Below are 17,500 nucleotides of genomic sequence, written 5' to 3' on the forward strand. Positions count from 1 at the left end.
GTGTATGTCTGTATGTAGTATGTCTGTGTGTTCTGTGTATGTCCGGAGCCCAATTCCTTGTATGTGTATTTTCATACTTCATAAAGTGATTCTGATTTACAGTGAGCATTTTGTTTTTGCACCCCATCCCCCCTCCCCCGCAAAATACGCCCATGCTACGTTCATGTAGGCTATAATAATTAGGCTGGGTTAATGATGATGTCTAATACATTTACGAATAATTAATAATATAATAAACTTCTCCCCTCCTGCTATCACCCTCCTCTTCCCCCCTGTGGGCGGGTCTGAGCCATGAGGAGCGGAACAAAAGCTCAGATGATTCAGAGAGGAGACCGGCTCCAGGCAGATCAGATGATCCAGAGAGGAGCTCTAGGCGGGCAGAGGACTGATGTGAACCGGACTGCCTGCCTGTCGGGTCTGTGAGCAGCACAGGGCCGGGGAGAGGGGGGGGGGGGGCTCTCCTGGTCTGGACTTTAACCGGCTGAAACCGCATCCTGTGAGCCAGAGAGAAGACCGCCTGCCTGCCTGTCTGTCTGGACTGACTGTCTGCGGGAAACATGGAGTGAGTAATGCTGCTTTGGTTTATCGTCTCTGCACTGTTTCAGACTATTAAGTAAGTGAGTTAATGAGTTAATTAATTTGTTGAATATGAACCTGGACAGACTGGACAGATATTTCTGAATGACTCCATCATCACGCTGAAAGTCATTGATTCTGCTGGGCGCTGAGTCAGCTGCCTCTTTCTGCTGTGAAACACAGACATGCGCAGAAATACACTTTTAAACACATTCATTTGCTATTTAATGGCTAATCCAATAAACGAGGACAAGGCTTCATATTTTGGGAAGTCTACCTAAATGTTCGGTAACGTTCCGGGTCTGCAGGAGACAGTGTTTTTGACACAAGTTGTGCAGTAGCAATGAAATGTGACATGGCATGAGCAGACTGCAGTGGCCAGTCTATCTGTAGATAGAGATGGCAGTGGCACATTATGGCAGAAAGGAGGAGAGGAGGACAGGACAGGAGAGAGGACAGGACAGGACATAATAGGCCCGCCCAATCATCATATTAGGTGGAACGTCGCTCCTCTCCTTTGTGGCTGCACTGCGGCGGTGCGCAGCGGCCGCGTGTATATTCTCCAGACAGAAACAGGCTGACGTCCGTTAGTCACACACCATAAAATAAATGAAGCTCTATTCTACAGAGAGGCGGTGCCGTTATGGATAATCAGTGAGCAAGGTGGTTATAATGTCAGAGAGAGAGGGCTTGGGGGGGGGGGGGGGGTTAATATCGATCCGCGCTGTTTTCCAGCAGAGCTGATGGATCGATACCAGCACACAGCACAGTGTAAAGCTGACAGCCTGACAGCCAACAGCTGCTTAAAGAAGAGAAAAAACACTTTCAAAATAAAAGCCTGCTTGAGCACAAAGTGACGAGTTGGCAGGCGGTGTAGGTACGGATTCTAGTCGGGTTACGGATTCGGAACCGGAAGTGCTTAGCTCGGGGTCCACAATGGGGTCTATTAACCCATACGTAGGGACACTGGAGTGACTTCCGCTGTTTTTACTGGGGGATCGGGGCTCGCTCTCTTATGGGTTACGCCCACTGATGCCAAACTCAATCCAAAAACCTGTCCGTTTACTGTTGTCCTGCTTGTCACTAAGTGTGTCCGAGTGCTATAACATGACTTTAGACGTGTTATGAATCGGCGTCTTTTCTAATATTCGGGCTAACAACCGAAGCTCAGACCACGTAGGCTACGTGTCTTGTTTATTTACAAAATTCACATCTGCGCTCATTGTTTTGAATGGCGAGTTAGCCCCCAGTTCCGGGCCTCGTGCTGCCCCACTTGCTCCCGTGACGCGTGAGTGTCCCTACGTATGGGTCTAACCTAGCCCCGTTATGACTCTTTCCGTGTAGATGCTATGCTATGCTACCCTACACGAGTTCCATATGCAGACATAGACTTGCCTGCGACTCTCCCTCCCAAGCTGTCTAAGCGATACGCACATATTTACAAGTGTCACAGAAAGATTTCAAGCCACCTACTAGAGCAGAAGGGTTCATAGCTTCTCGACGGGAGGGGTTTGAAAACTCGATGCTGCTCATAAATGCCTCTTTTTATCCGAATTCGGTGCTGGTGACATAACTTTGTACCGAGCTTTCGACCAGAGTGGCGCTGTTGAGCGCTGTGACGGCTGGGAGATCTAACCCGGAAAAATAATATGTAACCTACCGGTACTCTGTCAAGAACATCAGGCACCATAATACAGAGTAATCATTTGGTGTGTGTTTTTTCTTCTGCATTTCTTGTTCTTCTTTTCAACATTAACAAAGGCTTTTATTATGAAGGTTAACAGCCTTGTTTCCGGTCTTTAAGAAAGGCTTTTATTGTGAAGGCTAACGACCTGGTTTCCGGTCTTTAAGAAAGGCTTTTATTGTGAAGGCCCACGGCCTGGTTTCTGGTCTTTAAGAAAGGCTTTATTGTGAAGGCCGACAGCCTGGTTTCCGGTCTTTAAGAAAGGCTTTTATTGTGAAGGCTAACAGCCTGCTTTCCGGTCTTTAAGAAAGGCTTGTATTATGAAGGCTAACGGCCTGGTTTCCGGTCTTTAAGAAAGGCTTTATTGTGAAGGCTTTATTGTGAGGCCTGGTTTCCACTCTTCCTGCTGTGAGCTTAACAGATTCAGCTGCTGTTGATTCATGCTGCGTCCAATGCCAGAGGGGCGGGGCAGTGCGGTGTGTGTTGTTTGTGGGTGGGTGGGGCAGTGAGGCAGCAGAACAGCCTGAGTGTACTATCAGTCAGTGGAATCACAATTAAATGAAACATCTGTTCTCTTTAATGGGAGCATCCTGGAACCTCAAGGGCCCCTGAAGGTCCCCAGATGCTTCATTCACCCGGGGCATGTTTGCTTTGACTTTGTATGATGTCGCGTTCATTGTGAACGCCCGTGAAGTGATGGTCGATCCTCATTAACACATGATCAGTTTATCGGCTCCTGATTGGTTCAAAATATGGGAGACAGAACGGATCAATAACAGAGAGCTGCTCTCCTCTATCGATCACCCTGCCCCAGGCCCGGCCAGAGACCTTTAATATAGAAAGAGACAACCCAACTTCCAGTCACTTCCTGTATCTGTGCCACCTAGGTTTCCACCCACTGCCCACCCCCCTTAGGAGACTAGCAGCAGGCCATGAGTCTATTGGAGCCAATGGGAGAACTGAACATGATCATAGCAGATTATGACAGATTCTCATCAAAGTAAGTATTGGACCCATTCTCCGCAAGCCACATATTTTCAGAACATTCTGACGCTAAAATGTAATTTTTCAGACGGACAGATCAGGAGAAAATTAACTTTGTTCAAGACCAGTCTCTATCTCAACAACACACTCTCGAGAAATTGGGCAAAATGGAGCTCACATTAGCAGGGAGCGATTAGCTAAAGCTACATGTGAAGTTTGTTGATGTAGTAGCTAAATCTGTGTTTTGAAAATGTCTTTTTTTAATCGAATATCTTAGTTACAACTATTGAGCCAACAAGGGGCAGCTTTGTGTTTATATGTGTGGTTTGTGTGGAGTTTGGGAACTTAAGATCTCTAGCTCAATAAGCTTGCTAGGTCAGCACTAACCCCGCGTCACCAGGCTTACCACAACACTTCAAGGGGAGAGGTGACCACGCCCATTTAGGAGACCGGCAGAGTACCGTTTCTTAATCAGACCAGCTTGCCAAAAGTGGAAGTTCCGGGGACGAAAAGGACAAATTCCCCTGGTTCGACTTCGGCGAGATGGACAAGATTCTAGGCACCAAACCAGTTGTTGAAGCCGTGGATATTGTTGAGTCCAGTCACAGTGAGGCTGCTACACCCGTCTCTTCTGCTCATAACACTCCATACATTCTGTTGCTTCGGATGATGGAAATGGTGAGTAACATTTGCCTTTTGTTATGCTGTTCATCAGTTACGATCAAAATAGCCTAGTAGCTGCAATACTGCAATTATTTAAGAGCGTTGTACTATGTTGCAAACCATGTTCATGTTCAGCCACTTCTGCACTCTCAAACAAAAAAGTATGTTCTAAAAAATAACACCAATAATATTTCTCTGCTATTGCATTGCATATTAACCTATGCTTCCAGGAATTCTATTGCAAACTAAACTACCCAAGGCTACTAGTTAGCTTGCTACCATGTTCGTTTGACAATATTGCAATCAGTAATGACTTGCATTCATTTAACAGGCGTGGATGCTGCTGAACCACCGGACAGGGCGGATACTGAAACAGTGGAGAGCACACAGGACTCCACTGCGCCATCTACTGACACAGAGGAAACACCTGCAGGAAGCACAAGCCAAAATCCAAGACCCCGACTGCCCATTCCTGGGTCTCTGAGATCCAGGAAGCGGAAACCAAAACTCTGTGTGATGATCTCCAGCATTTCCAGGCTGAACGGATAATTCAGCTGGAGCAAAATGAATGATGCAGAAGAAACCCGCCAAGCCAGAGAGTCTGCTGCCCTGGAGAGAACATGCTGAGGCTGCAGCAGGAGGGCTGAGGACCGCAGATTTAACGTCATGCAGGCTCAACAACAGGCAACCCAACAAATGTTCTTCATGTTCGTTGTTAGTGCTTTGCATCTACAGCTACTGAGCTACGTTCCTCATGCAGACACATTCCTACATTCCTCAATCCTCCACCTGGACCACCACCGATGATGTCAGCGCCACCATAGCAGTAGCCACCTGGACCACAGCAGTAGCCACCTGGACCACAGCAGTACCCACCTGGACCACAACAGTATCCACCTGGACCACCACCACCGATGATGCGAGGCTCTCCGCAGCAGCACCTGCTCTACCCTCCACCACCCTGTGCTCCACAGCCCACAGGCCAGCCACAGCAGGACATCCAACCCAGTGAGACGTCAGAACAGTCCATTGGTCTCCTCTATTTTGCACAGTGTTAACAACACAGCTCATGAATTCTTCAACCTGTAGAATATATTAATTAAGGTGTTGTTCAGATTCATACTTACCTATTGTTCTAAAATGTTTGACTGCAACAGAGTGAGGAATTACTCAGCTGTGTAGAGAACCTACCCAGGTACATTTCCTGGTTAGAAAGTCTGTTAGATTGTAAATAAAGATGGAATACTTTTTTTCTAAACACTTTTGTACTTCATTTTCAGAGGAAAATGTTGAAACAGTTAATTATAAAAAAACATTGTATTTATTTTTGTACTTGCAAGACCAGTTTAAATTTTTTGTAATGGGCACTTCTCCTTGTACTGTAGGTATCTCAGGGTGATTGTTTAATGTAAATACTGTGCAAGGTCCTTGGTTTTGATTTTGGCAACATATTTGGTGCTAAGTCTCCACAGATACAGATTGCCACTCGAACATCGACAGGCACTGGCTTTCTGTATCTGGTCGTGTCCCGGGTCAACCGCAGGGCAGCGCACAAATGTGTGAAAGTGGCTCTTCGCATCTTGAAGTTAAGCATCCATTTGTGGTCAGGTCAAGTGCTGGAGATGTGTGGCCACCAAGATTTCGTACGGACAGGGCCGCTGGAAGTCATTTTAAGCAGGGGGTGCTGCAGTGGGTGTCGCCGATTTAAAAAAAATGTTTTTTGGACGTTTGGATGTTTTTTAGCCATATTTAGAGGAATATCTTATTTGGGGGTGCAGCACCTGCAGCACCCACACTTCCTGCGGCCCTGGCGGAGACACACCCATAGGCTCCTGTAGGCAAAGAGATCGAAAATGTAATTTCAATATGTCATTATTGTCATGATATGTAGTTAATCACTCATGTGATGACCAATAGGTGGCAGTAATGGTCTACAACTCCATTTTTGTTTACAGAGACCAATAAAGTTGTGGGACTTCATGCTAGCAAAATAAATGTAATATTGTCTCTGAGCTCTTTTCCCTGTTACAAAATAAGGAATAAAACAATTGGCTGGTTGTAAACTCTCTCTGTATGTGTGTGTATATATCTTCTATAGTCACTGGGTTCTGTCCGTCTGTTTCTCTGTTTCAATTTCTGTCCCACATTGGATGATGTCATCATCAGTGATGGTCACTCGAGCAATTGTGATGTCACTGATGATAGTTAGTTAAGTTAAGTTATCCTTTATTTATCCCCATGGGGAAATTCATCCTCTGCATTTGACCCATCCTCTACTAGGAACCTTCCTAGAACTAGGAGCAGTGGGCAGCTGCAGTGCAGCGCCCGGGGACCAACTCCAGTTCTTTTGCCATTGCCTTGGTCAGGGGCACTGACAGGAGTCTTAACCCTAACATACATGTCATTGATGGTGGGAGGAAACCGGAGCACCCGGAGAAAACCCACATGAACACAGGGAGAACATGCAAACTCCACACAGAAAGGACCTGGGACGGACCGGGGTGAGGTAACAGTGCTAACCACTGAGCTACCATGCTGGCCTGTTCGATGATGTCACAATGTCTATTATGACATGCGAAGTTGAGAAATTGTGCGCTGAGTGATGTCACTCACGCACTCCATGATGTGATCAGTGATGGTCACTCGAGCAATTGCGATGTACCTGAAGATTTTGCTAGAAGCACGCTTTGCAGGAGAGACGGAGAGAAATGAAACGAAGAAGTAAGTTTTGACCACATTTCTTGACCCATGTGGTAAAACTTTGATTTGTAACTGTTCATTTCAAGTAAATGTCCTGTGTTGAGAGATAGATCAGCACAAAGTAGGCTATCAGGGCTGAGAATTGAAACGTCTTCAGTAAAAAGAGGTTTGGTGATTCTATTCAGAATCAGAATCAGAATCAGAAGTTACAGTAGCTCGCTCACAGAACACACATAGCATAAAATAAAATAAAATAAACAGTAGTAAATGCGATATTAAGCAAAATAAGCAGAATAAGCAGAATAGGAACACAACATAGCATAGAATAACAGTAGTAAATGCGATAGAAGCAAAAATAAGTAGAATATGTCTAAGAAGCAAAATACGTAGAGTAAGTATACATTCCGTGCCAATTATCATTATTGCACCCTGGACTTATATTAAGTCGGCTTGCCCTATACGTTACACGTGGCTCAGCCAGGCACAGTTAACCTATCGGCTGGCTCAGTCTCAGGGAGACTGAGCGTCTCCGAGGTGCTCTTTTAAGAGAGGCATTAAATAGACCAATGGCCACAGGCAGGAATGATTTCCTGTGCCTCTCCGTATTGCATCTAGGTGGAATCAGTCTCTCACTGAACGTACGTACTCCTGTGTTTGACTAGCACGCCGTGGAGTGGGTGCGAGTCATTGCTCATGATGGAGCGCAGCCTGGACAACGTTCTCTTCTCTGACACCGCAGTCAGAGTTCAGAATTCATGTGCTGATCCGGTCGTTTGAGTGAAACCGCAGTAATCACTGTACAATGTAAACAGCGGTGCTCTGAGCAGCACTCATCAGCGCTCTCTGACCGTGAAAGCCTCGGTCCCAGCATGGAGTGCGCGCGTGATCTGCGGAGGTCTGCCTCACGGTGCCTCGCTCCACCATGTCTCAGCCTTTACAGGCTACTATTTTCAAATAGCTTACAAGCAATTTGACAAAGAGGTTACAAGTGGATACGTAGATTTTATACAGGCGTGCAATTCAGGATACTTAAAAAGGCTGTTTGATGTCAAATTAACATGACAGGCTATATGCATAGCTTAACTAGATAACTTTATGGAATTATTGGATGCCTAATGAAGAAGAAAAAAGTATTGTGATGAACAGATGCCTAGACATAGCCAAAGCTAACGTTAATCTTAACGTTACCTAGACATAGCCAAAGCTAACGTTAATCTTAACGTTACCTCGTTGGAAATGGATATTTTGCTCGTTTAATGAACTGGTACATTAACCACAGAAACGCAATGAAACTAATTATAGCTGCTGCGCAGCAATGGGTCGTGGCCGGGCACTGATGCCGACATCACTGATGACATCATCAGTGATATCACAATGCACAATTGCCCAAGTGATATCACTGATGACATTGCTTATGACATCATCATAAGTGTGTGTGTATGTGTGTTTTCCCAGGATGGCGAGGGCATGTCCCTTTCCCCAGTGTCGAAGGCATCAATGTTCTTTAGACTATATACATGAGGGCAGAATTCAAAATACTGTCAAATATTCAGTTTTTGAGATAAAATTCTGAGATTTTGCACACTTCAACTACTGTGACAGGGGAATCTTGTCAATTCTTTTCGTGAAGTTTGGAGCTTTATTTAGCAAGAATTTGCAGTAGCCGTTTACAATACCGTTTACAGTAGAACATTTTGATGCACTGTGGGCTAAATTTTTGATCAATCAAAAAATCTGTTTGATACTTTTGTGTAGGACAGTCTAACGACGATGCAGATGCTGAAGTTTGATATCGTTTGAAGAACAAATGTGGGAGGAGTAGGGTTTAATTAGTTTGACAGTTTTTGCAGTTTTGTCATCTTTGGACTTCATAATTAGCCATAGGTTGCAGTGGACAAAAGTTTCTCGTCCACTAAGTCAAACTCCTTGTTTGTAATCTGATTACTTAATGTGGCTATTCAAGTGAATCTTGCATCTTGAATCTGCAATCTTGCTGCTGAAACACTGGAATTCCGCTTTGGGGATGAATAAAGTACTCTCAATAACTGTCAAACTATTCATCATTCATCTAGTTTGACAGTTATTGAGAGTTGATTTGAGTTAATGAGTTATTCATTTGAGTTAGTGTGGACCAGTGATGTCACTGGTCCACACTTTAACACTCAATAACTGTCAAATTAAATGACAGACTTCAAAACCGTTTACAGTTTTCTGATATACTACTGATGTTCTAATGATACAAAGCTGGTTGAAAATGGGCGGAGTGTTCCTATGAAACTAGAGTAGAGTACTAAGTAGAGAACTATGGCATCCATTGGTCCCAACAATATCATGCCACAGATGTTACTTATTTAGTGCCATCTCCAAATGTCAAAGGTCTTTGATATGAAATCACAGCATGAATTTTCTATGGTGTTCGTCAAGGTCTTTGTGTCTTAATGTGGTATTTTGGATGGCTATCAGTCGGCCTGCACCATAGTTTATAACACTACCATGGTCAAAATACATGAAGCCGGGATTGTCCCCCTTTTTTATTTCATAGATAATAACATTGCATATTTTAATTATATATTGACTGCAGAGCTGGAAATGTCCTCGATTTTCTAAACCTGGTCACCTTAATCTGAATGGCTGGCTGTCTGTCTGTCTGTCTGTCTGTCTGTCTGTCTGTCTGTCTATTAGGGCTGTGAATCTTCACTGGCCTCACGATTCGATTCGATTACGATTCAGAGGCCTACGATTCGATTCAATTACGATTATCGATGCATCTCGATGCATCTCGATCCATCTTAAATCGATGCATCACTTTTTTCCGCAATACATGATTTATTTTTTCTCACTTTCTTTTTTCTCACTGTGTGGCTACTTTTAAAATAAAAGTGCATTTGGAATTGCATTGTATTATGATCCATAATTAAAATAAACAACTGCATGTACTTCCATTATATTTTACTTGATTATTAAATTATTATTTTTATTTTTTATTTTTTTTAAATAATCGTTTTTTGACATTTGTGAATCGATGCAGAATCGTGCACGTCCGCATCGCGATGCATCTTATAATCGATTATTTTTGACACCCCTACTGTCTATCTGTCTGTCATCTCAGCAGCAGAGTTGTGCCGTGTGTTTCAGACAGATCCCATGTGGGGATGTTTTCCCAGGTCGAGCGGCGCCTCTTTCCCAGATTCTCTGTGAGCCGGGCCGGTCTCCATAGAAACGCTCTCCATAGAAACGGATGGCATGCTTTGTGCAGGAGCCTTTGAATTACAGCTTTGCAGAAACAAAAGCAGCCAACACTGTTTACCTCAGCACCGTTTCTTTCACCACCAACACCTTTAGTCCTGCAGCTATCCATTCTTTTAGTCATCGAGTATTCTACCGATTATTTCAATGATTAAATCAAGTCATGAGATAAGAAACACTTTTCAAATCAGAATCAGAATCAGAATCACTTTTATTGCCACAGTATGCAAGTTACATACGAGGAATTTGTCTTAGTGTCTGTATGCAGCGTAGCGGTTACATCAATATACAGGGATAAGAAGTAGGAAGATAACTAACGGCAATCGCAAGGTTGCAAGTGCAATCAAATCAAATCAAATCGAGTCAATATATACAATATGTACATGAGTGGTGAAGTGTTCTGTGGATGATAAATATGAATTTACGTTGGATTTACATGAGATTTACAGACTGAGTTAAATATACGTTAAATAGGCAGTGGATTTACATGAATTTACAGTCGGAGTTAGATAAGAGTTTACATTGAATGTACATGAAATTTACAGGCTAATTTAAATAGGCATTAATGTGCAGGGAATTTACATCAATTTACCAGTCCCAGTTAGACAGGACAATGATCTCCAGTATCCTCGACACAGCTGTGTGACACGGCATGTACAATCGATGCTACAGTGGTCTCATCGATGTTTGTATGCAGTTGTAGGTCATATTTGTAATAATTGATAGTTTAATTCAAGAAGATGTAACAAGCAATTCTGTTCAGCTAATATTGATGAGGCAGACTGAATTGAACTGAAAGACAGTACATACATACCCCAAAGGCCAAGATGACATCATCATATATCTTTTGTCCTGAGCAACAGTCCACAACCCAAAGATAATCAGTTTACTGTCATAGAAGACTAAAGAAGCCAGAAAATGTTCACATTTTACATTTGAATTTCTGCCCTTGCTTAAGCACATTTTGGGAGAAAACACCTGCTGCAGGCAATTACCGGGCTGTTATCAATCACAGTTTACCTGGGACATTCCTCATGTGGAGCCGCCCCAATCCAACCATAAATGGTCAATGTCAATGACCACATACCGATCTGATTTCACCAAGTAACAGTTGTTCCTGGACCAACATTTCTTCCTAGCCGGGCAAACCCCGCCCCCGAACTCGTTTGATTGGTCGCAGCAATTGCTTCTTCCTTAAAACGAAAGGAAAAAAATGAGCTTAAGATTAGGGTTAGGGTGTGATTGTGTGAAAAAAGTGCAGCTGTCAGCAAAGCTCGGCCCTTTGGAAGGTGTGTGCCTTCCAATCTGAGAATGGGGGTTCGACTCCCGGTCGAGCCACACATATTTTTATAAAAAATTAGGTTTAGACATTAGGTGTAGTCAAGTACAACAATGTGGTTAGGGTTAGGGTTTGGTTATGGTCTGGTTATGGTCGTCGTCAGATAAGAAAACCCTAACCATAATCGTAACCCCATCTTTTTTACTTGTCGCACGTTTTCAGGAAGAAGCAATTGTGGCGGCCAATCAAATGAGTTCGGGGGCGGGCTTTTCCCGGCCCACACTAGGAAGAAATGTTGGTCCAGGAACAACTGTTACTTGGTGAAATCAGTTTGTGCCATATGAGCCTGCTTATCAGTTGAACAGGGACATTGCATGCAGGTGTCACACAGTCACTTGATAGGTTAGTCGTTCTTTTATTTCATCCTTAGTAGGGATCCTACGCACAGTTTGATCAATGAGACCCCAGGTCTGTTGTGCTGCTCTGTCCGTCTGTTGTGTGGCGGTGTTCACAGGAAGAGGGTCGGTGACCTCTGACCTCTGGTGACACACGGCAGGATGTCTGTCCGTCAACATCCTGTGGGCTGCTCTCTTCCTATACTCAGACCTCAGTCTCCAAACGCTTCACTCAACTACAGACTGACGACTGTCTCCCCGCTTTTGTTGCTAAAACTGGGTGGAAACAATCGAGAGACAAATCCATGCCCACTTCTGGGTTAAGCATAGGAACCAAGGGATTTCATCGACCATTGTATTTTCCATAGACATTTCACATTTAATGTAATTTCCTCTACATATACTCAACTGTATGATGCATTTGTCCCCCCCCTTATTGAACTGTGCTGCAGCAGGGGTGTGGGCTTTAAAACAATCAAAAACGATAGACACCATAGAGAGGCAAAGTGAACGTCACTTCCTGCTTCAGCACTGTACCAGAGATTTTCATCTGCCATTTATTTTCCCATAGACATTTCGTAAAATGCTTATAAAATTAGTTTTACTGGTTCAAACCAAACGGAGACCATAGAACATTTTACTTGGACAAAAACTTAAAAAAAGTTTTGGTCCCAGTGAAATGTTATGCGATCTCTCAGGTTCTTAATATATCTGTACCGTTTGGTTTGAACAAGTAAAACTATTTTTATAAGCATTTTACGAAATGTCTATGGGAAAATAAATGGCGGATGAAAATCTCTGGTACAGTGCTGAAGCAGGAAGTGACGTTCACTTTGGCTATCCAGGGAAATATACGCTTGGATACCAGGGTCTGTTCAGCCATAATGTGAAATGGTCCAACTGTGGAATCATCTAATCAAAATGGCTGAGAATATAATCAATAAAAAAGTATTTTTGTGGAGTAAATCACACAATTCTCCATGGGCCAAGGAGCTCTGCTCAATCTTTGCAAGGGTTGACATGCTGTAGAGCTACAGTGCTCATATTTTTTGCAGGATATGAGGGAAATTCTCTTCACTTTCAAAGTCTCCTGACTGAGTGACAGTTTGGACGCTCTGTGGGTAGCCATCTTTGTCAGTCTGTCCATGGTTAATATCTCTCTCTCTCTCTCTCTCTCTCTCTCTCTCTCTCTCCCCCCCCTCTCTCTCTCTCTCTCTCTCTCCCTCTCTCTCTCTCTCTCTCTCTCTCTCTCCCCCCCCCTCTCTCTCTATCTCTCTCTCTCTCTCTCTCTCTCTCTCTCTCTATCTCTCTCTCTCTCTCTCTCTCTCAGGGTGGTTGAAGGAGTGTCCCAGCAGGAGAGGATGCAGAACATTGCGGTGAGTAAAACTAAAACTGTGCCTCAAGCTGCACAATTAATCCAACCAATATTGAAATGGTCATTATGGCCGAGTGTCATATTATCCAAATGACAGGTGCAAGGAGGAAGTCCACATGTGGGACAGCGGAGCATTAAATGAAGCATTGTGGCTACAGAGACGGCCCGGTCTACACAGCATATTCTCATATCGGAATCGCAATATGAATGAATGGAGGCAAGATGCTAAAACCACACAATGCACAGATACAACCATACACCAGTACAAGACAAGACAAGCAAATGATCGGTTGTCAGACATAGCAGCAACATTAAAGAATAAATGTTGAAATGCAAAGAAACAAACTACAAGACAAAACGAATGATCTGCAACAACAAAGAACATTAAAGAAACAAACTATATAATAATATAATATATAATAATATACTGTACTGTAACAGCAACGTGTGTCAGGTGACTAGGGCTGGGTATTGGCAAGGACCTCACGATACGATACGTATCACGATACATGGGTCACAATTGTATCACGATACATTACGATACAAAACATATTGCGATATATTGCAATACTCTACATAATTTACTTTCAATTTGAGTGTTGAGTGTGTTACTGAACGCACTGAAATAAAAAGTATTTTTATTGTGTCACTGAAGTGAACACATGGCTGTGCAAAAAAATCGATATGGCGATATATCATGATATTTTTCTGAAATATCGATACAGTATTGCGGAAAAAAATATCACGATATATTGCCGTATCGATTTTATTGCACAGTCCTACAGGTGACTGTCACTCACTGTCCCTCAGTCTATGGCAGGCAGCAACATAGACTCTCTCCTGCCTTCCTTCCCTCTCTCTGTCTGTCTGTCTGTCTGTCTGTCTGTCTGTCTGTCTGTCTGTCTGTCTGTCTGTCTGTCTGTCTGTTTGTCTCTCTCCTGTCTCTCTTCCCTCTCTCCTGTCTCTCTTCCCTCTCTCTGTGTCTGTCTCTCTCCTGTCTCTCTTCCCTCTCTCTGTGTCTGTCTCTCTCCTGTCTCTCTTCCCTCTCTTTGTGTCTGTCTCTCTCCTGTCTCTCTTCCCTCTCTCTGTGTCTGTCTCTCTCCTGTCTCTCTTCCCTCTCTCTTTGTCTGTCTCTCTCCTGTCTCTCTTCCCTTTCTCTGTGTCTGTCTCTCTCCTGTCTCTCTTCCCTCTCTCTGTGTCTGTCTCTCTCTCCTGTCTCTCTTCCCTCTCTCTGTGTCTGTCTCTCTCCTGTCTCTCTTCCCTCTCTCTGTATTTGTCTCTCTCCTGTCTCTCTTCCCTCTCTCTGTGTCTGTCTCTCTCCTGTCTCTCTTCCCTCTCTCTGTGTCTGTCTCTCTCCTGTCTCTCTTCCCTCTCTCTTTGTCTGTCTCTCTCCTGTCTCTCTTCCCTTTCTCTGTGTCTGTCTCTCTCCTGTCTCTCTTCCCTCTCTCTGTGTCTGTCTCTCTCCTGTCTCTCTTCCCTCTCTCTGTGTCTGTCTCTCTTCTGTCTCTCTTCCCTCTCTCTGTGTCTGTCTCTCTCCTGTCTCTCTTCCCTCTCTCTGTGTCTGTCTCTCTCCTGTCTCTCTCCCCTCTCTCTGTGTCTGTCTCTCTTCCCTCTCTCTGTGTCTGTCTCTCTCCTGTCTCTCTTCCCTCTCTTTGTGTCTGTCTCTCTCCTGTCTCTCTTCCCTCTCTTTGTGTCTGTCTCTGTCTCCTGTCTCTCTTCCCTCTCTCTGTGTCTGTCTCTCTCCTGTCTCTCTTCCCTCTCTCTGTGTCTGTCTCTCTCTCCTGTCTCTCTTCCCTCTCTGTGTCTGTCTCTCTCTCCTGTCTCTCTTCCCTCTCTCTGTGTCTGTCTCTCTCTCCTGTCTCTCTTCCCTCTCTCTGTGTCTGTCTCTCTCTCCTGTCTCTCTTCCCTCTCTCTGTGTCTGTCTCTCTCTCCTGTCTCTCTTCCCTCTCTCTGTGTCTGTCTCTCTCCTCTCTCTCTCCTCTGTCTCTCTCTCTGTCTCTCGTCCCTGCATTATGCTCTTAGCTGATTTGATTGCAGTGATGTTGGTAACCGATGTAATGGATTCACAAATGCACCTACAGTATTGATCTACACACACACACACACACACACACGCACACGCACACGCACACGCGCACACACACACACACACACACACACACACACACACACACACACACACACACACACACACACACAGATTAGGTCAGGTCACAGCTCTCTCGTCATAAGCTGTAAACAATGCAGTCTGAGTGTCTGGCTGTGATCACACAGACGCCAGTTGGGAATGAGAATGAGTACATAAGAGGCTAAAGCTATATTGGTGCGTGACTGAAATGTGCGTGACTTCCTGTTTCCCATCATGCCCTGCAGGATAAGAGGAAGTGGCAGACGGAGATCGAGAACAAGAAGAGACATTTGGAGGACGACAGGAGATCTCTGCAGCACCTCAAGGTCAGAGGTCACGCGATGTCATTTGGTATCGAAAGCTTTTTTTGATCAATTGTTTATTGATTTAGATTTTTCAACATAACAAAGAAATAAAAGCACAAAAACAACAAACATCTACAAAAAAAAACTATACATACACATACACAAACAGAACCCCTCCTCCCCGCAGGACCTCCCACCCACAAATCCACACAGATAACAGTTCACAGTGCTATATGTACCCTTCAGCACGTACACAACTCAAGCATCGCAGAAGCCATTTTGAACAGATTCTATCGATCGACACGGGCAGAATCAACAAGCGAGCAGTCCCCACCAAAAAGCAAAGAAGAGACACATGTAACTTAGCTATCATGGTGACGTCCATCATGACAGCCAGGTCCACAGCTGAAGATGTCTATTGCTCAAAAGGCAGAGTATGAGGAGCCTTCCATCTCTGAGCTACCTTTTCTGCGGCAGTAAGGCCCAACAACAGCCAACACCTCTGCTTCGAGGATAAATTCAACTTCAATTCAAATTCCAATGAGCTTTATTGGCATGACAAGTTACAAGCTCGTATTGCCATTCATTAATATCTCTCTCTCTCTGTCTCAGTCTCTCTGTCTCGCTGTCTCTCTCTCTCTATCTCAGTCTCTCTGTCTGTCTCTCTCTCTCTCTCTCTGTCTCTCTCTCTGTCTTCAGCAGGCGGTCATATGCAGCCTGAGTTAGGGTTGGAGTGGATTAATACACAGCAGTTGTTCAGTGGACCCACACACACACACACACACACACACACTGAACAACTGCTGTGTATTAATAGCTTCCAGTGAGGAATGGCGGTGATGATGTCACACATTCTGGCTGCGGCGTCAGGAATAACTGTTCAAAATGTCAGAGTATTTTTAAAGGTGCGATAAGAAGCACAATGGGTGCGGTCTGTTACAGGTCTGTTACAGGTCTGTTACAGGCATGGAAGTATTAAAAGAACTGGATAGGGGACGAGCCACGCCCACCCATGCATTTGGACGGAGGCTGCTCACTGGCGCATGAAGTCATCATGGGGGGGTTTTCTTCCTGGTTTTACTTCCTGATCATGCGGCCTAAGGCGAAGTACGCATGTGTGCCATGACGTATTCCATGACGTCTCCCACCCCTCCCACCCATGGATGTATTAAAAGAAGAAAATACACCCGTATACGGCTCTTAAGCCGTTTTCCCACATGCATACCGGAAAATTACCTGTAAGTCAATATCGGACATTTCCCTTCACACTTCGGCTCGCGCATATGGGAATCTAGCAGCGAATTTGCCTGTATGTGGGGGGGCGGGGCGGCACTGCAGAGCGGGTGGGGAGTGACGTGGCGGCAAAACTCTTGATGGTGAAATAAGTTTGCTTGTTTATCCGTTCACCTGCGTCACGTTGAAGCACTTTTTACAGACTGGCTTCGTTTGATGTGTCCGGGCTTGCCTTCGCTGTCGGCAACGTAAGCAAAATACTTCCACATTTCGCTTCGTGCATTTGCTTCGTCTGTGTCCCTGTCGGGCTGTCACTGAAGGAGGAGGACGAGCAGGCAGGAGAGAGGGGAAAATCAGCACACCCACACATGAAGCTGACATAGGCTACTGCTCTTATTATCACAAGATCATTTTGCCAGTTTGCTTTAATGTGCGCGAATGATTAGATTATGCCCGCTGGAACATTAAGCAACGTGTGTACACCTCGCCCATGAGAGTGTCGCGGGAAATGACTGGACCCGTTCTACACTTGAGTCCGCTATAGCGCATACCGCTCTTCTGACTGGCTCCAAACTGGTGAAATCTCCGCGATGACGGGGTCTCGCTTATACCGGCACAACGACTTTCTCACATGCAGGCATTAGACCACGTTCCGGTCATTTTGCGGTACAAAGCGCATGTGGGAAAAGGGCTTTAGTGGCTTCTGAAGAAAAAATGCCCCATAAAAAATTTGTTGATAATTAAAAGAGTCGTTTTATACTTTGAGTGACACCCGGAAAAATTCCCCTGGGTTTAACAGCTGCCGGGGTCCCCATGCAAGTGGATGGGAATTTTCCTTTCTGGGCTGCATGGCATCACGTGACTTGCAATACAGAGCTCCTCCACCATGTTCAAATGGCTTCACAGCCCAGCGCTATTCCTGGGGGCTTGGT

At 44.6% G+C, this 17,500-nt stretch overlaps 1 protein-coding gene across 1 annotated transcript in view; it reads left to right on the top strand.

Moving 5' to 3' along the window:
- Nucleotides 1–487: 487 nt before the first annotated feature.
- Nucleotides 488–17,500, top strand: part of palm1a (paralemmin 1a) — a gene marked incomplete at its 3' end in the record, with an annotated part of 29,205 nt that continues 12,192 nt past the window's right edge. The window contains exons 1-3 of the mRNA XM_083647360.1: nt 488–562; nt 12,858–12,903; nt 15,276–15,356. Of these exons, the coding sequence (XP_083503486.1) occupies nt 558–562; nt 12,858–12,903; nt 15,276–15,356 (132 nt within the window). The 5' untranslated portion in view covers nt 488–557. The remainder of the gene's footprint in view (nt 563–12,857; nt 12,904–15,275; nt 15,357–17,500) is intronic.

The sequence above is a fragment of the Poromitra crassiceps genome, assembly GCF_964638095.1.
Source record: "Poromitra crassiceps genome assembly, chromosome: 12".
NCBI classification, from domain to species: Eukaryota; Metazoa; Chordata; class Actinopteri; order Beryciformes; family Melamphaidae; genus Poromitra; species Poromitra crassiceps.